General features: G+C 38.2%; 1 protein-coding gene across 4 annotated transcripts in view; it reads right to left on the reverse strand.

Moving 5' to 3' along the window:
- Nucleotides 1-24950, reverse strand: part of LOC105490449 (midline 2) — a 100947-nt gene that overhangs the window by 5246 nt on the left and 70751 nt on the right. For 2 of the 4 annotated variants that reach the window (XM_071088828.1, XM_011756079.3), the window contains exons 4-9: nucleotides 22589-22696; nucleotides 21046-21194; nucleotides 10231-10358; nucleotides 8695-8838; nucleotides 1867-2028; nucleotides 68-275 (exon numbers count right to left, since the gene is read on the reverse strand). In XM_071088828.1, the coding sequence (XP_070944929.1) occupies nucleotides 68-275; nucleotides 1867-2028; nucleotides 8695-8838; nucleotides 10231-10358; nucleotides 21046-21194; nucleotides 22589-22696 (899 nt within the window). Of the gene's footprint in view, nucleotides 1-67; nucleotides 276-1866; nucleotides 2029-8604; nucleotides 8839-10230; nucleotides 10359-21045; nucleotides 21195-22588; nucleotides 22697-24950 lie in introns of all 4 variants that reach the window. The other 2 variants (XM_011756078.3, XM_011756077.2) reach the window with 1 other exon arrangement.

Here is a 24950-nt window from a genome sequence, read left to right on the forward strand (position 1 = left end):
AGAATTGAATCTCCTAGGAACCTAATGACAGAGGACAGAAGGGAAAAGGAAAATGGGATCCACTTACCATGTTGAGGAACCCATGACCACCTCCCAGTAGTGGCAGCCACTGTCAATGAATATATTTCCTGCTGCCCCATAGCACCCTGTGCCACTAAACCTCTCTGGGGTATGGCTCTTCTTTAGAGAGCTTTCATCCTTCTCCATCTGCAATCCATCATTGGAGATCTTCAACTTCTTGTGAGTCATTTTGGGATCCAATTTAAAGGGTTGGCCTGAAAAACAAAGTAGAAAAAAAAAAAAAAAGAAAAAGCACAGTGAAGTATCTTAAAACTCTACCTTTTCCACCAGCATCATCACTGGCAGGGTATGCTTGATATCATGATCACTCTTGATCCAGTGCAAGTTGGCTGCTGTTTAAATTTTATTAAGAAAAGAGGCCAGAAGCCAGAGTTTTCAATAAAGTAAGAATAAAGGTCAATCTCCCATAAAACAACCTTCATAAAGGCATTTATTTTCCCACTGTGGGAAAAAATGTGGATCTCTCCTAAAAGCAATTTGTGGGAAGTCATATTCCAAGCAAAAAGGAGCTAATAAGCTGTCCCCTGCATCATATATTATCAAAGTAAAAGGGAGTGCTCAAAGTTTCATGTTGCCAAATATGTTTTGTACTTTGCTTAATTTCAGTGGGTTGTTTGGGATTTGGGTAGATTTTAAGGGAAATAGTGTTATGATGTCTGAGGTGAGGGGAATTGATGAGGTAATTGCTGCTTGATGGCACAACCAGAAAACCCTGAGAACTCAGCAACTGGACAATTTGTTTTGCCCTATTACAATTGGGATGTAAATAACATATAATTAGGCAATTTTGTTAGAGTGACTGTTGCATCATCAATGATCAGAGAAAACATTTATTGTGTAGGATCATTCACAACAGAGAATTCTTTATAACAATATGACAAAAACATTGTTACTGAGGGACCAGTTGCTGGGTATGGCAAGAGATTTATTATATAGAATGCTTCTGTGACAGACACTGTTGGCTAACACATTACCCTTTCTCAACTTATTCTCTCTTACTCGCTTTCACTATAGAGGCCAGAAAAGCTAAATACTCAATCTCCCAGCCTCCCTTGCTGCTAGGGGCGGCTAAGAACATGGAAGCAGATGAAAGCAGAAGTCAGACAGAGCAGGGGAAACTTTTAGAAAAGTTTTGGTTTTCCAGATAAAAGGGATTATGTGTACCAACTCTTTCCTCTTTCCTTTCTTGAGAAGAAATATGACATCTGAAAGCTGCAGTGGCCATCTTGCAGCCATGTGGCTAGAAGCCAATGCACACAGGGAGAAACAGCCTGCATCTTTTATGACATCGCAGAGCAGCTGCACTAGCCCTGAACTGCCTACCTTCAAACTTCTTCCTATGTGCATGTGTAAGAGAGAAAATATATATCATTCATTTAAGCAATTAGCAAACGCTGTTTGTTAAGCTATGTTAGTTGCACTTTTTGTTATTTGCTGTCAAAAGCATTCTTAACAGATATGGCTTCTCTGTAGTAGGATTTTGCTAGATTATCACAAATAATGCTCTTTTATGCAATTGTCCCCCAAATATAAGGGGTGGATTGCAGAGAAAAATCTTCACTAACATCCTCCCAAGCTACCAGTCTTTTTGTGCATATCTCTGGGTCCACAAATCTTCCATGGGCACCAACACACTCCTTGCCCAAAGTACAAACTACAACAGTATAGCTCCTCTACCCAGTTCCACTGCTCCCCATGCACTGCTGTGGGTGCCTGCTCAGGCTGTGTACTCCCCTGGCGTGGAGAAGAAAATTGATCTTTCCTTTTGAAATTACCACAACGTACTGTTTGTTTTTAGTCGGGTAGGTTCACTGTTCCGGCTACCGGCTTGGTTTATGGCTTTAACGATGAAGATGTAGCGAGTCCCGCTCTGGAGTCCATGCACTGTGTAATGGTTCTGTTTAATGTTGGGCACAATCATCCAGCTGTCTACTGAATTATACAGGCCTGTAAAATGGGGAAAGACAAGGACATTAGCCAGCAGGTAAGAGAGACAGAATGAAAAACACACTGAAAATTCATCAAAAGCCACCCCCTCAAAAGTGAATTCATTTTGTTTTCTTTTGAGTCTTAGAAGATGTAATGAGATGAACCAGGGCTTATGATTCCACTATTTCATTACTGCCACAGAACTAGGCTTAGGCCAGGCTCCTTGCTTCTGGCAATTGAATGCAACTACTAGCAGAAGTTAGGTTATTTCAATTTTTATTTTTTGCCAGATAACACAGGAATGGCTACTATACAGAGTCACAGAATCATCACTCTTATTGAGTCTCTGGATATTTACTCCAAACGTCCACTCCTCTGACAGCTGAGTCTGGTCTTATATGGATGGAGCAATCCTGTGCAGAGCACGGAAACATGGAAACTCAGCCAAAGGGACACCTAGATACTGAATGTCCCTTATTTCACAAGTGGGAAACTAGGATTGAGAGAAGCAAAGTGACTTGCCCAAGGCCACAGATAGTTGGCGATGGTGCTGAGAGTAGAACCCTGGTATTTTTTAAATGGTAGCCCAGTGTTCTCTCTACTACATCACGGTTCATGGGGCAAACAAAAATGTTCTTTTGTCTCTGCAAGGTAGTGAGGCTCTCAGACCTTACAATTCCACTCTCCTACTCCATCCTCACCCTTACTTCCCAAACTAGCTGGTCTCCACAGCACCATAGGGAAGCCAAAGAGATGACATGATAACCAAAGCAAGATATCATCTCCCCATTCTTTCTTACACAACACATTCTGTTGTGTGATTCCCATGTTCATTTTGGGTTGAGTGGTCCAAGAGCACATTGTTATCTGTAATCTTCCTCCCTTCCAAGTAAGGAAAGGGATCAGAGAACTAGGCTTCTGCTTTTGATGGATTTTAGACTGCAAATATTAACTTAAACAGGGGAAATGTACATAATTAAAACATATATCTGGCAAGCTTTCGATAAAAGAAAAACCAACATTCTAGTCTGCAGATTATCTAGACTTCTCGCTACTGTTACCTGCTTTTCAGTTAGTTTACCAGTTTTTAGCCATAGTTCTACTAAAGGGTAGAAAGGGAAGGGCAAGGAAAATAAGCAGTGAATTCAGTCATTTCTATGCAACTCCAGTACAAGATTTAGTGAGGCTGAAAATTGAAAATAATAAGTCATGAGTGTTTTGCAAGAGATCTGATCAAAGGTTTATAATTAATCTGAGGGGAAGTTGAAAAGTCTAAATTAAAACTAGTAAAAGAAACATAATGGAGGGCAAACAGATATGCTGGAGAAAGATGAAGAAGAATTGGTGGAGGTGCCCAGTGATTCTCATTAAAAGACAATATGGATTAAAAGGGTAGGAGCAATGTTTGAGGCCTTGCCTATGTTACCAATACACAGTATGAATCATAAGCTGCACATAAGATTTTAATACAAAGAGGAAAATATATAATCTCCAGATATACACCCAACAATACAAGGACAAACTTCACAATGAAGTACTATGCAGCTGTGAAAAAAGAATGAGGAAAAGATCTCTATGAACTGATATAGACTGATTTCAATGAAATTTTGTCAATTGAAAAAAGCAAATTCCAAAAGTATATATGTATATGTAGTATATATGCAGTACACTACTTTTTTGAGAGAAAGAAAAATAAGAAAACATGCATATATTTGCTTGGATTTACAAAGCAACAACAATAAAAACAGGAAAGATAAATAAAAAATTCATGAAGTTGATTATCCACAAGGGGTAGGGGGTGGAGGAACAGGATTAAAAAGATATGGGAGGAAATGACATTTCTCTGAATGTACCTTTTTGTATAGTATCCTCTTTGGGAAACACATTGTTTTACAAATTCAAAAAAATAAAATTAAATCAATACAGATGGGAAAAGTGGGGACTAAAACTGAAGGCAAACTGAAACAAACCCAACTGCATTTCAGATGAACAGCATAATTACACCAACATGGTGGGGGTGGGAGGAAAACCTCAAACAAATCCTGAAGTATTGTTAGCCAGTTTGTTTTTGTAGTTGCATGGACAAAGCAATTCAGAAACTATTTTAGATGTATTATGGGATTGAGCAAATGAGTACATGTGTTGATGTTGGGAGCCAGGGTTCATACTGTGGAAGAAGGAACATGCAAACACAGAATGGAGAAAGGCAGGAAAGAACCTGTGGGGATGGACTGGAATTTAAGGTATTGATGTAAACTCATGACTCCTAAAATATACGTATGTTTATGTGCACATAAATAAAGTATGTATGCATGTATATTATATGTGGGTGCACATGCTTACATATATGGATGTTTGTGTGTATATCTAGCATATCTAGCACTCAAGCCTTGGTCTCTAATATTGTCCCACTAAAAGAAACCAGGGTTCCTTGGAAAAAAATGACTGATTTCAAGGCTGGGACAGAATAACGTCAAAATGAGCCTAGAACATTTTGTTATGCCAGAAAGTAAGGAAGTGCTCAAGAAAATGATGGGGGAATATTATAAGGACCCAGAAATCACCTTGAAAGGCTCCCAATGGGTAAATCTTGACAATTTGAACACCAACACAAGTAAGGGCAGTAAATAATTATTAACAATCGAAAAAAAGAGAATTCATCAGCCCATACTGATATATAAACAAATGGGAGGAAATGGGGAGTGGGGCTCTTGCTTATAGTAGAATGCCAAGCGCCAACTTGAAAATGTGGGAGGGAATACTCAACTGGAAAATAATCATTTTGCAATCATCATATTAATGATTGATTCAGGCAAGTATCATCAACTGATAATAAAACAAGGGTAGGGGTGGGGATGAGATGGTTTGATGAAGAAGCAGGGTATTTTTATGGTTTTAAAATATACCACACAGATTACTTATTAGGGGCAAAAGAAAAAGTAGTAACTACAGTGAGTAAGTCAGACAATATCTTGACTAGGTGATCAAAATTAGCATCATCAGTGAAGGGCAAGTGGACATCATGTGTCTAAGAAAGAACTGTACTGCTGAATATAATCATGAGAAAACTTCAGAAAAAATCAAAATAAGGAACAGTACAATGAAGTATAATAAAGACATAAAAGAACATTTTTTTAAAAATGTCAGTGTTGTTCAAGACAAAGAAAGGCTAAAGAAATGTTCCAGATTAAAGGAGATATGACAAAAGAGATATGACAATTAAATGTAATACCTGACTCTAAACTATCAAGGACAATATTGGGTTCTTTATATGTCATAAAGAATATTATTTGGTCAAATGTCAAAACTTGGAATATAAATGGTGGTTTAGATAAAAGTATTGCATCAAGGTTAAATTTCTTCAAGTTGGTAACTATACTGTGGTTATGTAAGAGAATTTTCTTATTCTTAGGAAATATACACTGAAGAATTCAGAGGTGAAAGACCATGATGCATGCAGTTTGCTCTAAAATGGTTCCAAAAAAACAGGGAATGTTAGCAAATGCTAAAGGAAGTTGGACAAATATTAACAGTAGGTGAATTTGGGTAAGGCATATACGGGTGTTCTTTGTGCTAGTCTCGCAAGTTTTCTGTGATTTTGAAATCATTTCTAAATTTAAAAAGGTAAATATATGATCCTCTAGGTATTACTGAGATTTAGTAAGATAGGACGTATGACTGAATTATGTCAGTGGAAGTATACCTTTTGTTCAAAAGGAGAAAATTACAATATGGAAATCCCTGAACCTGAGTGTAAATGTGTGGTAGAGAGTATTTGCATGAGAATGAAAAGGAAGAAAAACAGAAGTTATGTCTTTCTGGTAGTATGTTACAGTCTGCCTGGCTAGACAGAGTTTATGGCTAATGCTTTTGTAATGCAAAACACAAAATTCAAACAGAGGAAAGATAATACAGTAATCAGAAGACAAACACACTCACATATTTGTTGGAATTCTCATTCACCTCACAACATAATCTGAAACATTGGTTGCGATCATTTCAAATCTTAGAAGAGGTGGGAAGAAAGTTAAAAATCAAGAAATAAAGTTGAAAGAAAAGGTGAAGGGGGAATAATCCTCACCAACAAGAATAAAATTTCTGGATAAAGAAAATGCACAAAAACGTCTAAGGAAAGTAGCTCTCAGAATGGAGGTTCAGTCAACTGTGGCAGGCCAGACTGGCGGGTAGGATTGGGATCCTGAATCTTCAAAAATACTTATTCCTAGTAAAATAGTTTCCCATTGCCATCAGAATTTTGCTTCAGGCCTCTGCCCTTGTCCTCGTTCTAACAAACTTTTCTATCAATAACTAGAGGAAGAAATAGAAGGCACGCTGTGAGGGTAAGCAAGTATATTTGAAAGTAGAATCTGTATCCCAAAGGATTTTAGCATGCTGAAATGAAGTCTCAGAACTAACCAGATAAAATGTACTAGGGATAAATTCAAGGCTTTGTATTTTTGTTTTAGACATTCAATTGTATAAGAACAGGATTTGGAATACATAGAAAATTCAGTTGATCATATGCTCAGTAAACAGTCAGTAGTCAAAGTGGCTGCTGAGAAAAAGGTAGAGGGCAAAGGGGCATCAGTTAATGTACAAGAGAAATAATCCAGCTGTCCTCTGCAGTGGTCAGATCACTTTTGGAGTACTACATTCACTTCGTTGACAGAACATTTTATAAAGCACAGTGATAAACAGGAGTGTGTTCTTAAAAATGATACTAGGGTAGCAAAAGATCTGAAACTATGCCATATGAGGAGCAATTGAAAGAAAGGAAGATGCCTAGCCTGGAAAAGAGAAAATTTAGAAGGACATAGGAACTAACGAAAATTATTTGAGGAACTGCTATGTGAAAGATGGATTAGGTTTGTTAGTGAGGCACAAAAGGTCAGAACTAGGACTAACTGGTTGTTGTGGTTTACTTCAAGGAGCATTAAACTTGAAGTCTGACAGGCTCAAGCTGCAACCTTGACTCCAACATTTCGTAGCTCTGTGACTTTGGGCAATCACTCAACTTGAGCCCCAGTTTCTTCATCTATAGAGTTAATAACATTTCATAAGGCTAAGTAAGCACCCATAAGGACTAAATGAGATAATGTATGTGGGAGCATTTGTAAATGGCAAAGCATAATACACATGTAAATTATTATTGTCATTATTATTTACTTAAAGGAAGAGTTAAGCCTCTTATAAAGAAGCACTGGCCATTATTTATAGCTGCACAACAATCAAATGGGTTGTTTTGTTAGAAGTGAGCTACCCACCACTGGAAATGTTCAAGCAGAGACAGGATGATTATCTACTGAGTGTCTGGCAGGAGGGAAGAAGATTAGACTAGATGACCTCTAAGGTCCATTCCAATTCTAAGATGCTATGATCCTATCACTGTTGAGAATTACCCTTTAAGCTTTTCTTTACAAAGGACTATATAACCTTGAAAACAGAGGTGACAACCTTTAGATCTTTGTCACTTCTCAGACTTCTTCTTAATTCCTGGGAGATGACTGCTTTCCCCATATCAGGAAAAAGAAGCACAGTTGTTGGCATTAAGACTTTCCAGAGAAGGAGAGACAAGTAAATCAGTGGGGCATTAGAGTTTGTGACTTCACAATCTGAAGAAACACCCAGGAACATAGCTATATGGGCCAAGTGGTTTAGGTTGGAGTTGCATGAGGCAAATGTTTTTTAGAGTTTGATCCCCAAATGTCGTCTCATCTCCCCACCCCACCTTGTTACAAAACAGAATTCTGCCCCAGATTTGTCACAAAACAGGAAAAGGAAGCCTAATAGAAGGGGTTAGTTGGAAAAACTACTCTCATGCTGGCCTGTGAAGTCAAACACAAAAGCAGGAACAAAAAGGTAAAAGAAAATACTAATTTGCAGCTATGGAGATGCTATTTTAGGTTGGGAATCTGTTCCAGTCTTGAATCCAGCTTTAATTTTGCTTTTGTTTCCATTTCCACCCCGCGTCCCCCCCAACTGCCCCCACACCCAGGGCATTGAGGGGAACTTTCAGCTCATCCCCTCTTGACTGGCATGAGTGAAGTTCCTACTCTGCTTTGTCTTGCTCCAATTCACCAGAAAGTGAAACCATAACATGTGAGCTAAACAACAGCTTTGTTAACCTTTTTCATTTTGTGGCCCACTGACATGTTTTCATATTTAGCATAATTCTTAGTGGAAAGGAAGAAGTAAAGGGAAGAGTGACAGAGGCAGGAGGCTTGTCACCATGTTAACTGACAGAGGTATGTTTGGTAAAGGAAATGTCTTTGAACATAATGTATTTTACCATGATAATGAAGTAGAAGAAGAGTCAAGGAGAGAGATGTTCATACACACAGAACCAGCAATGATGGTGGCAAGGAACAAGTACCAACCAAGCTGTACTCTCCTTGGGAAAGTGGAGTGACATGGATTAATTGAGGAAAGGCTAAGGGTTCCATAAATGAATGAGAATGGCCCCAGTAACTGCCCAGCAAGGAAATATACAACTTGCTTGTTACCCATCAGTAAGGTCTTTGCAATGCTCTGGGGAGCTTACACTGTCTATGAAACACTATACTAAACAACCTAACATGTCTTACAAACACTTGCCTCGTGGCGCCCCGGCCAATCTTGAGCAGCTTACTGCTTCCTTACATTTCCTTATCTCTGGCCACAGGCCCCAACTACACCATGACTTACTGATGAAGTTAGCCTGGCCAGTGAATATGGTGTACTGAAGCTCATAGGAGCTGATGCTGAACTCATCATCCGAGATCCAGTGGACTGTAATGGTGTCATGGGAGGCAGTACAGAGTTCTTCTCGGATAGATGGTGGGTTTGGGGCTGTAAGGAAAGGTGGAAAAGAAAGTAAGGAAAGCATACTCTCTCTTCTGGAATTTTACAATTGTTACTCTTCCTGCCTAACCCAACATCTCTTGAAGAGAAGATTTTCTTAATAGAGAATCTTTAAATTGCATGAACCATGCAACCTGAAGCAAAATGCTAGGACCTCAAGCTCCCTAAAACCACTTTTCTACAACATAATATAAGCCTAAACTTTTCTACAACAAAAATATAAGCCTAAATTTTTGTGATGATTGCCCCAGCTGTCTAGTCTGCCTGCATAAACACTTATGTAGACGTTAAAGTGATTATATGGTTTTCTTAACATATGGTCTTCAACTTAATTTTTTTATTTCAAAATGAGTATATATATATATTTAAATGGATTTTTGCTCTTGTTGCCCAGGCTGGAATGCAGTGGCACGATCTCGACTCACTGCAACCTCCGCCTCCTGGGTTCAAGTGATTCTCCCGCATCAGCCTCCCAAGTAGCTGGGATTACAGGTGCCCACCACCATGCCTGGCTAATTTTTGTATTTTTAGTAGAGGCAGGGTTTCGCCATGTTGGCCAGGCTGGTCTCGAACTCCTGACTTCAGGTGATCCACCCACCTCGGCCTCCCAAAGTGCTGGGATTACAGGCGTGAGCCACCGTGCCCGGCCCCATTACATATTTTTAGCTGTATAGTCAAGTGCAAAATGATGAGTTCCCTCATCTACAAAATAGGGGTGATAATTAACTTATAGATTTGTTGTAAGGATTAAAGATATAAAATTAATATACAGTGTCTAGAATAAAGTAGATGTTCAATAAGGGGCAGGTATTTAATGTAGTAACAAAACAGCTGCAAAAATTGTTTGTGTATATTTTTTTCATGAGATGATCATTAAACAATCCTGAAAGTAGCCAGCATTTTCAACAGGCTGGTTGTGTCCCTCATTTTCTAAAATTGTCTGAGAGCCAGATATTTCTTACATTTTTCTTCCTGATCTACTAACTCCTAATTTTCCTTAAAACCATTTTGGTAGTACTTGTATCCACATAAGGCATTCTCTAACATTCCCTAATTGTCACCTGAGTTCTACTCTCATAACAAGCAACAATACATTACTGTTAGATTCATAAGGACAAATCTATCAGCAAATTTCTTGTGTTTTACTCTTAAGTATAGATGGTATACCCATTTTGATCCTAGAAATAGTTAACAAATCATAAATCATCTTTTTTTCTGTTACATGAACTAAAATATATTCTGTCTGAAAAGATACATGCATCATTTTAAAGATTATAAAATATGTAAATTATAAATATTGTCTTTTTCAAATTATTTTTAAGTAAAAGCATACCAGAAGAAAAAAAATTAAATGGGAAGGAAAGCACAGTATTTTCACACCTGTTAAATAATCTAACCCCTCTAGCAGTTTCTTTTCTCTGGAAAAATCTAAAGCAAAGTTTTCAAAGGCATCATTAAAATTGATGTCTGGAATCAGAACTTGAGAAGATGCAGTTGCCATAGCGACCCTGAAAAAGAGAAAAGTACATCAATATACATCAAAATAGGTTGCAACCTTCACCCAGTTTTTGATTTCTGATTTAACAAGGTGAAAATAAATGACTTGTAAGCCTTGATTTATTTAGTGAAAATATCATATCTGTGCCTTTCCAATGGGAACCATTTAAATTTTAATCATCAGGAACCAATTAAGAGTTATACCATATTTATTCACATACGTTCACCCCTCAAACACACTCCCCCATCCGGTCTTAATTCTGAGAAGTAAATACAGAATTTTTTCCCCTCTGCATCATTTTCCATCTGGCAGGCAGCATCAAAACTAAACCTTTAAAGACTTGGTAAAAACAGTTGGAGATTTTTCTTTTTTGTTTATGCTAGTCAGCAAGTCAGCATGCTAGGTTAACACCTTCCCTAAATATATCATTTACGTGATTTTTTTTTTTTTTTTGAGATGGAGTCTTGCTGTGTCACCCAGGTTGCAGTGCAGTGGCACCATCTCAGCTTACTGCAATCTCTGCCTCTCCGACCCCCTTCCAGATTCAAGCGATTCTCATATCTCAGCCTCCCTAGCTGGCGCCCACCACCACGTCCAGCTAATTTTTGTATTTTTAGTAGAGACGGGATTTTGCCATGTTGGCCAGGCTGGTCTCAAACTCCTGACCTCAAGTGATCCACCCATTTTGGCCTCCCAAAGTGCTGGAATTACAGGCATGAGCCACTGCACCTGACCTATGTGATCTTTTATAGCATTTATATTTCACTTTATTATCCTCCGATTGTATAGTGCTATGATAGTGTTATCTTCCCAACTAATTCTAAGAGTCTCAAGAGCAGGGTTCATATTTTGTACCTCTTAATATCTTCCATGGCCCTAACACAGCATTTGACACATAGTGAAAAAATAATTGTTGAATGAACAATTGAATGACTAACAACAAAATACTGCTAACATTTATCGAGTGCTTAGTATATACAATGCTCTCTACATTCACTTTACACACATTATCTAATTTACTCTTTACCATAACCCTATGTAGTAGATGTTATTTCAATTTTGCAAATGAGAAAGTTGACACATTGAAATGCTAAGTAATTTGTCCAAGATCACACAACCAGTAAGAGTCAGAAATGTAATTGAGCCCATGTCCATCTGATACTAAATTCTATACCCTTCACCATTTAGAGTGTTCTTCAAAAAATTGAGGTATATTTTACATACTTCAGCACTTCTTAGCCATCACTACACATCAGGATTATCTGGAGGAGCTTTTGCCAAAATATACATGTTTTAGTCCTGTGCAAGATCTTCTAAATCAGAGCCAATGAAGATCCTTGAACATGTAAATGATGGTGAGGAAAGAAAAATTCATTTGGCAACAATATGTAGGTTAGAGGAGAGAGAAAAGGCATTGAATGTAGGAAGACCAGAGAGGAAACTTTTACGGTGAGCTAGTTGTAAGGGAATGAGAAACTGAAAAATACATATCCTCATGTACATATACCCTGCTGTACATCTACCAACAACATCTCTTATTGTTTCTGAAAATAGAGATGTTTCAGGGATAAGCTACAGGCAAAATGAAAGACTAGCTCAGTACAATCATAAGGTCTCACGTGAATAGCCAAGATTTGGTGAGCAAGAAGACAACTTCTTTAGGATAACAGTTAATCTAGAAAATTAGCTCATGGAATTTCTTTCTGGCCTCTCCAATCTTCTTTATTTCTTCCATCCATCTATCCAATACTTATTAAGCACAACTAGTGTGCCAGGCACTGTACTGGGCACTGGAGATACACAAAGTGAACAAGTTTTGTTGTGGTTCTTGCCCTCAAGAGCCCACACATCATGAAGGAGAAAGACATTACATGGGCAATAGAAGTGCTGCTACAAAGGGAATAGAGTTACACAGGAGTTATCTGAAGAGACTTGGGAGCTAAGGGAAATCTCCCCTGAGGAAGTCGATTTTAACTAATGACCTACCTAAAACCTACCTAATGTGTAAGAGTTAACTAAGCAAAGACTATGTGGATGTGTGTGTGTTCTCTCTCGTTTGAAGCCTGGAGAATGAGACAAAATCATGCAGGACTTTGTAGGCCATGTTACAAACGTTGGATTTTATCCTAAGAATGATGGGAGTCACTAAGCATTTTAGGTGGGGAAGTAATATGCGGAAATTCATGTTTCAGGAATAGTACTATGGCTTCAGTGGAGGGATTGGAAAAGGTCAAAATTGGAAGCAAAGAGACCAGATTTTTAAGTGTCTTGGAATAAGCATACATGTAAACAAATAAAACAAAAAGGGTTAATTCACAAAGCATCAAAGAAAACAAAGTCAAAGCAAACAAATGGCAAATAAATATATTTAAAAAGTCCAACTATATGAGAAATCAAAGAAATGTAAATTAACATGAGATAAAGTTTAAATTACAAACAAATGACAGCATAGGAGCTTTTATGCCTATATTCAATAATGCCTACATATTTGTATTAGGATTGAAATTGATACATATTTTGAAGGCCAAATTAGCATTAAATTTCAAAATAGCTTAAAATATAAACCTTCTTTGACACCACAGTTCTATTTCATAAAAATTTTATTATGGAAATAATTGAGATGTATGCAAAGATACAACTACAAGGGCACTCAACACACCATATGTAGCCTAATTGTCTAACAGTGGAGACTGAGTTAAGTAATGTACTATATATCAAAAGATAAAATAACATGAGGCAATTGGAAATCAGATTTTATAATAATATCCAATGATACAGAGAAAAGTTTGTGATACATTGTTTCAAATGTAGAGTATAATGCAGTATATATAGCATGATATCATGTTTGTGAAGTATATCTAAATAGAAATATTGGAATACTATATTCCTAAATGTTAACGGTGGATGAAAGGTTAAGAATGGGTTAAAAGTGACCTGGTGGGGTGTGTGTGTGTGTGTGTGTGTGTGTTTATGTGTGTGTGTGTGTGTGTGTATCTGACTGTGTTTTTTTTTATTTAAGCAAAACACAAAGTAAGCTATATTGTTGCAGTCTCTTAAGGCCTTGGTCTCTATTACAAATAATATAAGGCATCATTTGTAAGGGGAAAGACATACCTCTCCCAGCTAAAATTTCATTTTAACTGAAGTCATGGTACCTTAACACAATACAGTGCATAAAGGTGGGGGAAAATTTCAGACCCTGTGGGAGACCAGTATTGAAGTTGGGAAGATGATTCTCAAGTCATATTACATAGATAGTCATCTATTCCACCTACACCTCAGGTTATACCTGAGCCTATGAAAATAAGATTCAGATAAAGAGTTGGGAATCATAACCATCTAAATGGTAATTGAAGCCCTAGGAACCAATGAGTTTGCAACAAGGAGAACGTGTAATGAGAGAAGAGAATAACCTAAGACAGAATCACAAAGAACAATAGCATTAAAGGAATAGACCAAGGAAACATTGCTCACAAAGGCAAAACAAAACAAAAATAGCTAGGTAGGAAGAAAACCAGGAGTGTTCATGGAAGCTAAGGGCAGAGAAATTTCAAGTAAAAATGATCAGGAGGACAAATGCTACTGAGAGATCAGGTAAGATGAAACAAAGGGGTGTCTATTATATTTAGCAACAAGGTATTCATTTGATGACTTTGAAAAGAATACTTTCAATGGTGTGGTAGTGGGACAAAACATTTCAGAGAGTTGGAGAGTAGAGATTATTAAATATAGTGGTTTGAATATATGTTTTATTTTTGCTTTCATGAAATCTCACTGAAATAACAGTCAAAGAATGAAATGTCATAAACCTACAAAGACAAAGAGAATGGAAAAGAGATGCCAACGAGTAAAAGATTGTCAACAAATGTTTGGAAGCTAGAAAGCAATGAATGTGTGGTAACCAACAACAGACCAGAGAAAACTAGATCAGGAAGCCAACAACATCAAGTTGATTTAGTGCCACAGAAAGCTGAAAGTTTTCATAAGGAACAACTAGATCCACAGATTCAGGCACACTAAACCAATAACTACCCTTCCTTCATTCTGGAAGGATATGTGAAGTTTACTTTCTGCTGAGCTTTGACATTATACTAAAAGCAGTCTTAAAACTCTCAGCTCCTTTTCCCTCCTTGGCTCCCAGAATGCTGGCAGCCAGGCTTATACCTTCCACACTGCTGCCCCTCCAATCAAAAGCAGGAGATTGGAGGATTCCATCCAAGGGAATCTGACCCAAGAGAAAAGACCTACGGAACTGACACTTTGGAGTCCTCAATAAAAAGCCAGCATTCTGCCTTATAATCCTATAGCAAAGTTCACCAAGCCATAAATTATTCCCATCCTCTCAGAGTTTCCAGTCATCTTTCAGTGCTTAAATTCAAACACACAACCAGTAGTTTGCCAGATATTTAGGAAAAGACAGCAATTTAAACTAACAGAGAAAAGGAACTGGGAGGAAATCCAGACAATGCAAGGTTTAGAAGCAAACTTTTAAAAATGATAATATTCTCAAGAAGAAAACCAAATAGTTTGTATCCACAAAGCAAAAACAGAATGCTAAAAAAGAAACAAGGATGAAGGATGAGCTCTTGTGAATAAAATTAGGAATGCTGAAATTAAAATTTCAATAGAAGGATTTAATGAAAAATTAAGGAAGTATCTTAGTAAAACAAGAAGACAAAGTCATGGAAAATGGAAAAGATAAAATTAGAGAAAAAAGTCTAGGATGTCCAACAGTTCACTAATTAAAGTCCCATAAACAAAGAAGAGAAATAATAAAGGGGAGGAAATTATTAGCAAATAATACAAGAACATTTCCAGAGCTAAAGGTCACCAGTCTTTAGATTAGAAAGATTCACTGAGTGCCCAGGAAAAATGAATGATAAAAAGTCCACAATGGGCCAGGCATGGTGGCTCACCCCTGTAATCTCAGCACTTTGGGAGGCCAAGGTGGGCAGATCACTGGAGATCAGGAGTTTGAGACCAGCTTGGCCAACATGGTGAAACCTCATCTCTACTAAAAATACCAAAATTAGCCAGGCACGGTAGTAGTAATACCAAAATTAGTAGTGGCCCAAGCCTGTAGTCCCAGCTACTAAAAATACCAAAATTAGCCGGGCACAATAGTAGTAATACTAAAATTAGTAGTGGCCCGAGCCTGTAGTCCCAGCTACTAGGGAGGCTGAGGCAGGAGAATCACTTGAATCTGAGAGGCGGAGGTTGCAGTGAGCTAAGATCATGTCACTGCACTCCAGCCTGGGCAACAGAGCAAGAAGAAAGAAAGAAGGGAAGAAAGAAAGACAGAGAGAGAGAGAAAGAGAGAAAGAGGGAAAGGAAAGGGAAAGGGAAAGGGAAAGGGGAAGGGGAAGGGGAAGGGGAAGGGGAAGGGGAAGGGGAAGGGGAAGGGGAAGGGGAAGGGGAAGGGGAAGGGGAAGGGGAAGGGGAAGGGGAAGGGGAAGGGAAGGGAAGGGAAGGGAAGGGAAAGGAAAGGAAAGGAAAGGAAAGGAAAGGAAAGGAAAGGAAAGGAAAGGAAAGGAAAGGAAAGGAAAGGAAAGGAAAGGAAAGGAAAGGAAAATCTACAACCGAGGCAAATCTTGGTGAAATTTCAGAAACACTGGGTTAAAGATAAGATCTTTAAAGCTTCTAGATTGTAATGGCTATTATTAAAAAGAAGAAGGATAAGTGTTGGTGAGGATGTAGAGAAAAGGGATCCCTTATACATTGTTGGTGGGAATACAAATTACTACAGCCATTATGAAAAAAAATATGGAGGTTCCTCAAAAAACTAAAAATAGAACTACTGTAGGATCCAGCAATCCCACTAGTCAGTATATATCCAAAGAAGTTGAAATCAATATGTCAAAGAAATATCTGCATTCCCATGTTCACTGAAGTATTATTCAGAATAGCCAAGATAAGGAATCTACCTAAGTTTCTATCAATGGATGAATAGATAAAGAAAATGTGGTATAGATACATAATGGAATACTGTTCAGCCACTAAAATCGGAGGAAATCCTGTTATCCTTGACAGCATAAATGAACCTGGAGGACATATGCTAAGTAAAATAAGCAGGCACTGAAAGACATACCATATGATCTCGCACATAGGTGGAATCAGAAAAAGTCAAACTCAGAAATAGAGAGTAGAATGGTGGTTACCAGAGGCTGGTAGGAGGAAGAGGGAATGGGGAGTTGTTGGTCAAAGGGTATAAAGTTTCAGTTAGACAGGAGGAATAAGTTTCTGAGATCTGTTGTGCAGCAGTGTGAATATAATTAATAATAATATATTGTATGTTTCAAAATAACTGAAAGAGTAAATCTCAATGGCTGACCACAAAAAATGGTAAGTGAGGTAAAGGATGTGTTAATTGGCTTCAATTAGTCATTCCACATTGTATGCATATATCAAAACATCACATTGTACCCCATTAATGTATGCAACTGTGATTTGTCAATTAAAAGTAATATTAACTTTTGTTTAAGCTTCTGGATTTTAAAATATAGGTTATATTCAAAAGATCTGGATTCAAAATGGCAGTGAACTTCTCAACACAATAATGGAAGCCAGAAGACAATGAAGTCATGCCTTCAAAATTTATTTCCAACCTACCAAGTATGAAAATTAACTTGAAATATTTTTAGGCAAAAAATTCTTGAAAATTTACTTCCCATGTACTCTTTCTTAAGAAACTATAGGAGAGTTTGTTTGGAAAACTTAAGGGAATCAAGTGCTACAGGAAGGGGAAATCCAGGCAGAGCCCAATGAGTTCCCTAAAATTAAGGAGACAGAGCTGAGAATCCAAGTGGACGAAGTTGGGCTGGAATTCACAGGACATAGTACCAGAGAGAAAAAAGCTGCAAAGAGAATTCTAGAGACCTTCAGAATCTCCCTCTAGTAGTCAACAGAATACTAATAAACAAATGCATGTGAGGAAACTACATAATGCTGGGGAAAGAGTCACCCAAAAAGATAGGAGGGAACAATCCCTGGTGCTCACATAGGTCTAGCAATAGTGTCTGTTCCTACCAGCTAAACTGGAAAATCTCATGACTCACAGGACACTGGATAGAGTACTCAGAAGGGTTTTGCCTCAGTAGTGGGGAAAAATTGTCTCTAGACTAAACATTGCTCTGATCTCACCTATCAAATCTGAAAACCAAGACTTGAAAAGATCAAGCTGTTTTCAAGTAACTTAACTGTGTCTCAGAATGAAGTTTAAGAATATTTATAGGAATACAAAAATATACTGCATCCCAAAAGAGAAAATTAACAAAGTCTGACATCCAGTAAAAAATTACCTGATAGGCAAAAGTCAAGAAAATACAATCCATAATAAGAAGAAAAGGTAACCAATTGAAACTGACCCAGATATGACACAGGTATTAGAATCAGTAAGCAAGGACATAAAAGCAGTTATTAGAACTGTATTCTATATGTTCAGAAAGCTAGAGGAAAGGCTAAATATCTTTTTTTGTTTTCAGAGACAAGACATTGTCCTGTTGCCCAGGCTGAAGTGCAGTGGCACCATCATGGCTCACTGTACCCTTGAACTCCTGGGCTCAGAAGATCCTCTTGCTTCAACCTCCCAAGTAGCTAGGACTACAGGCACATGTCACCAGATGCAGCTTTTTTTTTTTTTTTTTTTGAGATGAAATCTCACTATGTTGCCCAGGCTGGTCTCAAGTGATCTTCCCACCTCAGCCTCCCAGAGTGCTGCAATCAAAGGTGTGAGCCACCACACCCAGTCTGAATATCTTGAGATATGGAAGATATTTTTTAAAAGACCCAAATCAAACTAGAGATGAAATCTATAATATCTAAGATGAAAAACACACTGGAGGGGTTAACAGCAGATTAGGTATCACAGAAGAAAAGGCTAGTGAACTTGAAGATACATCGATAGAAGCTATCCAAAATGAAACACACTTGCATGTGTTTTCACAATGGCAAAAAAAAAAAAAAAAAAAAAAAGACTGCAAAACAAAAATAGAGCATCGGTGAGCTATAGGACAATTTCAGGCAGCCAAATATACATGTAATTGGAATCCCCAATAGAGAGGAAGGAAGTGGCATAAAAAATATTTGTAGAAGTAGTGGTAGAAAAAAAGTCCAAATTTACAGAAGTTAACTGATAATGTCTAAAGTTGAAAAAAATTAAAACTACCATTGTAAGGATGTTACTTAGAAATGTAAGGTCATGCTGATAAAAACACCTGATAGAGTTGAAATTGCTTGGCTTTGTTGTAAAAGTGTAGACTGTGGCACTAGACTCCCTAAATATGAATCTTGCCTCTGCCCCTTACTAGTTGGACAATTGTAAGCAAGTCATTTAACCTCTCTGAACATCGTTCTCTCATTTATAAAATGGAGATAAAAGTAGTATCTACCTCATAAAGTTTTTTTTTAGGATTGAGTTAATACTTGTTAAGGCTTAAAATAATGCCCAGTACAAAGTAAGAACTCTATTGATAATAATATTATCAGACAGCAGACATTGAGAATGAGGAGATTGCTATTTCTTGCAATATGACTTACAGTAATATTTTACTTTTTAACTATGCACAAGGTATTACTTGGATATAAATACATTTTAAATATTTCAGAAGAGTAAATTAGGGGTGAGGAAATGTAAAGTCTTTCAGGAAGTTTGCTGTGCAGGGAACGAGAGGGACAGGTGATAATTGGAGGGGATATGAAGTAGAGGAAAGTCATGGCGTTTTTCTGTGTGGTTGGTTTTAGGTAGGAAAGACATGAGTGAGTTAAAAATGGATGTGAAGTCAACTACAGAGAGGAATAAATTGAAGCTATGGAAAAAAGAGGGTATTTGGCCAAAGCACAAATGAAGAGACATCTCTTCCATTTCAATCAGAAGGAAGGCAGAAGTAATGGATGTGGACCTAAGTGTGTTCAGCAGCTTGATATGAGAAGTTGAATTCATTATTTCACACTTACTGTTCTTTGTAAAATAAGAGCGCATTTACCGAGCATAAGCAGAAAAGTGGCAGAGTTGGAATTTTGAAGTAAGTACAAAAGATTTGAGATAGCCATTATGATGACAAGTTAGAAAGAAAGCTGACCAAAGCAATGCAGAAGGATTTCGGGTTAGCACTGAAGGCCCAGGTGAGGTTTAGAAGCTATAAATTTGTGATGCAGTAGTACCGACCTCTTTGGTTATGTGATTTTCTCCAGTAGCATGCTGCAACTCAAATATAGGAATGGGAAAAGTGGGACTGATTCAGGGTTGGGATTTGATCAGGTTGGTATGTTAAAAGGACAATGGGGCAAGGGGATTGAGAATATTGAAAAGAGAGTATCTGAAGTGAGAAATCACAGATCCTAAATAGGCTAAAGACAGGAAATAGCTGGTGGGTAGGAAGAAAGTATAGGAGTCAGGCCTTAGCAGTCTCAATGAAGTTGAAGTATATATGTATTTGAAGAAAAAAAGAATTTTTGGCCAGGGCGGTGGCTCACGCCTATAATTCCAACACTTTGGGAGGCTGAGGCAGGCATATTACTTGAGGCCAGGAATTTGAGATCAGCCTGGCCAACATGGCGAAACCCCATCTCTGCTAAAAATACAAGAATTAGCCAGGCAGGGTGGTGCATGCCTATAATCCCAGCTACTTGGGAGGCTAAGTCAGGAGAATCGGTTGAACCTGGGAGGCGGAGGTTGCAGTGAGCCAAGATTGCACCACTGTACTCCAGCCTGGGCAATACAGTGAGACTCTGTCCCAAACAAAACGAAACAAAAATAAGAAAAAAGTTTTTAAGTAGAGGTTATAGTTAAAAAATGGGGTGTTTTAAGTTATGATTTCAGTGCAATTCTGAGTGATGGTGAGGTTCAGCATGTGGTCCATGAAAATGGGTGGATGAGATGGAGCTCTGAGGTGACAGTCACTGTTGGAGGGGATGTTAAAGAAGCTAGATGGCTAAGGCATTAGATGAGTCAACCATGTGGTTGTTGCTGAAGTCACCCAAAATGGTGGCAGAGGCAATGGGAGGAATACTGTGAGCCTGGAGCCAAGGTCTTCAATGAATGAGAAGGAGATATAAGGAGGTCAAATCTGGCCTAATGAGCCTCTGCAGCCCCTTGAAGTCTTGGTGACCGTCCTGAACAATGTTTCACTTTAGACCATGGATTTTTTGGTCTGTGGATGGGCTTCTAAGGATCTGTGAGTCCTCTGAAATTGTATAGAAAATTCTCTGTGTATATTTATTAAATGCATTGTTTTTCCTCTGGAAGAAGGTTCATGACTCTCATCTAATTTAGAAAGAGGTGAGTGATTAAATAAAGGCCTAAAAATTACTGCCGTAAAGGATTTATGTGCAGAATAATGAAATGAAAGCAATAGAAACTGCATGCAGACTGAGAAGAGCACATACCTATCAATATAGCTAAAATGTCTCTACCCTTATACCAACACCATCATAGAAAGCTCATGCACTGAGTGAGCAGCAGGGAGCTATGGCAGTAGCTAGGGGTAGTACTTGACTGTGCCTTAAAAGAGCTGATAGGCTGCAGAGACAGAGACAAGGGTTCAGAAATCCAAAGGGTAATTTACCACTGAGGCTCCATAACTACTTAACTGGTAAAATCTTCAGGTGGCAGCTGTTACATACATGCCTGAACTTTAAGTGACTTTAAATTGGCCTCTTTTCACAAGAGCAGGCATTTCAAAAGCACATAAAGAACTGACCTCTCAGCAATATTTTTTGCAGACTGTAGAAACCGTGCCTGGTCATTTTCTTTCAGGATATGCTCAGCTTGGTTGATGAGGACTGTTGACCGTTCAAGACACTGGCGGCAATTAGCAACCTGCTGTGCCAACTTTCTCAGTTTCATAACCTTTAAGGAATTAGTAAAAGAAAAAAATAAGATAAAACATGCAGTGCTTAATTAAAAACAATAAAACACAACATGAAGGAGGTATGCTGCAGTGCTTCTAAAAATAATGCTTATTAATATTCCATGGTCCCTGTACTAACCACTCACCTTCTCACCCTACCCACTGTGTCTCTTGTGCCAACCCCTCCTTCTCTTGTCTACAGCTTGCATACTTAGGCTGCAACACAGTCATATACTCTCGGTTATCTACCCCCTCTTTGTATTAGTAACATTAATTTTTCGGTTCTAAATCAATGCATGCCCATTATAGAAAATTCTGAAAATAAAAAGTATAAAAGAAACACTACCACCCAGAGATTATCATTGTTTACATTTTTGTTCTGTTTGTATGTAAACAAACAAAATATTGTCAATATATTTTCATATGTGTTTACTAAAAAGTACCATCTTTTTCTTTATGAGTATCTACAGTTCTATGTATATATTTCTGTAAGTGTCTTTATGCATACCTGTGTGTTCACAAATCTGTGTTCTTGGAAACTTTAGTTCCTGGATAAGCTATAACCACTCAGCATGGCACAAATTATTGGTTATCACTCTAGCCTCTCAAAACATCTCACATTATACACACAGCATGAACTTATAACCACTAACTCTGACCAGCAAGTCAACAAGCCTAAAACCATATAGCCATATGGAGGCTCACACTTGACCCTTATGATCATGATTCTTCAGTTCCCAGGCTCGAAACCTGAATGTCTTCACTGAGTCTTCCCTCTCTCTCATTCATCTTTTATATTTAAAAGTTCAATGTTTCTTATCATTTCCTTTCTAGCAATGCCTGTTGTGTTCTTCCCTTCCATTTGTGCTGCCACTACTCTGGTTTAGGTCTTTATCAACTCTTACAAACCATCATTCCATAAGTCTCGTAACTTGCTACCCTGACTTTGGTATCATCCCGTTTTGATCTACCCTGCATACCTCTGCCATATCAATCAGTCTTTCTCCTTTCCTAAGAAACTAGAATGGCTGCCCAACACTTTTCAGATTAAGCCCAGAGTCCTCATCCTGGCATTCGTGGTCCATAATCCTGACTCACATTTCTACCATTACTTTTTTCCTTTTCATTGAGTTATAACATACAACAGTAAAGCACCCAAATCCTAACACATACACCCACGTAAACCAGGTCAAGATATAGAACGTTTCTAACACCCCAGAATGGCCATCATTTTTACTGGATTCAGAGCAGTAGGCCAAACATCACTTCTTTGCCTCTCCTCCTATAATCTCATTTCTTCTTGCTTTCATGATCAAACCGGAATCATCTGCACCAAATTTTGATATCTGTAAAGTCAGCTCTTCCTTGGATTCACTGAAGTGCTGTGCTTTACCTTTGTCTCTTTGATTTTGACAGCGATCATTTGCTTCCTCTGCTGGATGATCTCTACCAACTCGTCACATTCTTCCATAAGTTTTGCCTCATGCATAGCAGTGTTCACCTGCCAAGAAATTTCAGAGTATTACACAGTGATTGTTGCCTTTGTCCCCTGCTGTCTCTAAAAGGTTCGGACTGACAGCTAAGCATGCACAACTTCTTCCATACCTCCCTCATAAGATCCACTCCTAGAAGAAGGGTAGAGATGATGATATTAATGATGCAAGGGCATTGAAGCACCACAGTTAGGAAGCTCTCCAGGCCTCTGGTAGATCATGATGGTTAATGGAAGGCTGGGCAGAAGGACAGATGAGATGGGGGCATGTTATTCCCACTGAACAATTCCCTTTACTCCAGTACCCTTTCCTCCTGCCGTTCTTTTGGAAAGAGGGTAAGGAGATTTAGGTATGTAAAGAAAAGAGTATCCTCCACAGGCAAAATATTAAGAAAACATTACAACAATATATTGTGCTAACAAAAATGTTTTCAGTTTTCCTTGTTCCCCTGTAATTTTTCACATTAAATAGATCATTAAGCATATATTCATGTGTATATATTTTTCACATAGTTGTCGTGTTTTAGTGGATATTTCTCACCTTGGGCTGTCCAGTATCTGAATACCTTTCCTATTTTGGAATACTGGCTACATCAAAACATCTTTACTGCAAAGTCAGAGTTGGGAAAAAAAAAACTACCAGAGCCCCCAGGAGGGGCTAAAATGAGAGCAGGGGATTTGCGGGCTGCCCAAGTATAACAGGAAAGGAAGGAGGAAGGAACTAACATCTTTTTAGTACTTAACTTGCCAAGCACTTCATAGGTAAATTATCTCATGTAATTATCATAACTATTTTACAATATCGGAACCATGTTTATTCCTATTTCACAGACGGGGAAACTGAGGCATAGAGAATTTTAGTGACTTGCTCAAAAATCACACAACTAGTAAGTGGTAAAACCAGAATTCAAACCGAGTTCTGTCAAGTGAAACCCCTGGGCTGGCTGGGTGGGCAGGCGAGGTTCAGTTCCATTTCAGCAGCACACAGAGCAGTCATACAGGGAAGCACAAGCATTCCAAGAGTCTATTCAAGGATCACTCGAGCAGAGCTCTAGAAGGCTGAGGAACAGACAATGGGTTACTTGAGAGCATCAAAACTCAAGGGGCTAGATGTGCTTCATTAGCAAGGTAGGGCTGCATCTCCAATTGCTATCCCTCTTCAGAGGGTTCCTCCAAATTCTCCAACCCAAGCAAAATACCTGTTACTGGACCCTACTACCCCTTCTCTCATACTTGAAGCCCCCTGATGGCTAATTTTCTGTTTCCTACTTAACTGAAATAAAATATGTCTGTTGGTGAGTGACAATCTTATGTTGCTTTTTTCCATTTTCTAGGGCAATGCCACAATGGGGGTTTCTACTTACTCTGAATGGCACTCTAGCCATTCTACTTTTTTTTCTCAGACACCTCACCCTTTCCCTAAATTGGATCTACGTTTCCAAGGCAGGTATCTTACCAGCTCATGAACTCCTTTAACTAAGAGATTCATTTAGTTTTCTCTGGGTCCTTGTTTACAGTATCTAGAAACTTAGACACTTGCCATTTATAATTTCTTTTTTAGGTGGCTACTGGTGTAGTACACAATAATGTAGTACCTTGTTTCTGAAAATGTAATCCTTGGACTAGCCTTTACATAACACTATATGCCAAGCATTGCTCTAATTAGTTTACATATATTGGCACTCTCAGTCCTCAAAACAGTCCTGAGGTAGGTACCTTTATTTGCATTTGACAGATGAGGAAAACTAAGCACAGAGAGATTAAGTGACTTGCTTAAGGTTACACAATTAGTAAGTAGCAGAGATGAGATTTGGGCTGAGAGAGTTCAACACTAGAGACTACATCTTTAACCTTACACATAGGCTGCTCTCCAGCTGAGTGTAACAACACCCTTTTCTTCAATTTCTGAAAATCGTCATGTCTTTCAAATCATCCATCTTTATTCTGTCATCTCGTTCTCATTAGTCACTTCAGACTCCTTGTTGTTCCCCTAGAATGCCATGCACTTTCATGTCCTGTGCCTTTGCCCTAGACTATTATTTTACTTGGAAAGTCATTTCCCCATCTGTTTATTGAACACATTTCTACTTATCTTTTAAGGCCCTTCTCAAAGATCATCGCTTCTGTAATTTTTCTCACTTGCTTGGACACAAACAATTGATCCCCTATTTATATTCTCACATACTCTATATATAGCTCAATTATACCATTTCCTATATTTTATCATATTAGTCTGTCTTCCTCACTCCATCACGAGTTGTGG

This window comes from Macaca nemestrina, chromosome X, assembly GCF_043159975.1.
Source record: "Macaca nemestrina isolate mMacNem1 chromosome X, mMacNem.hap1, whole genome shotgun sequence".
Classification (NCBI taxonomy): Eukaryota; Metazoa; Chordata; class Mammalia; order Primates; family Cercopithecidae; genus Macaca; species Macaca nemestrina.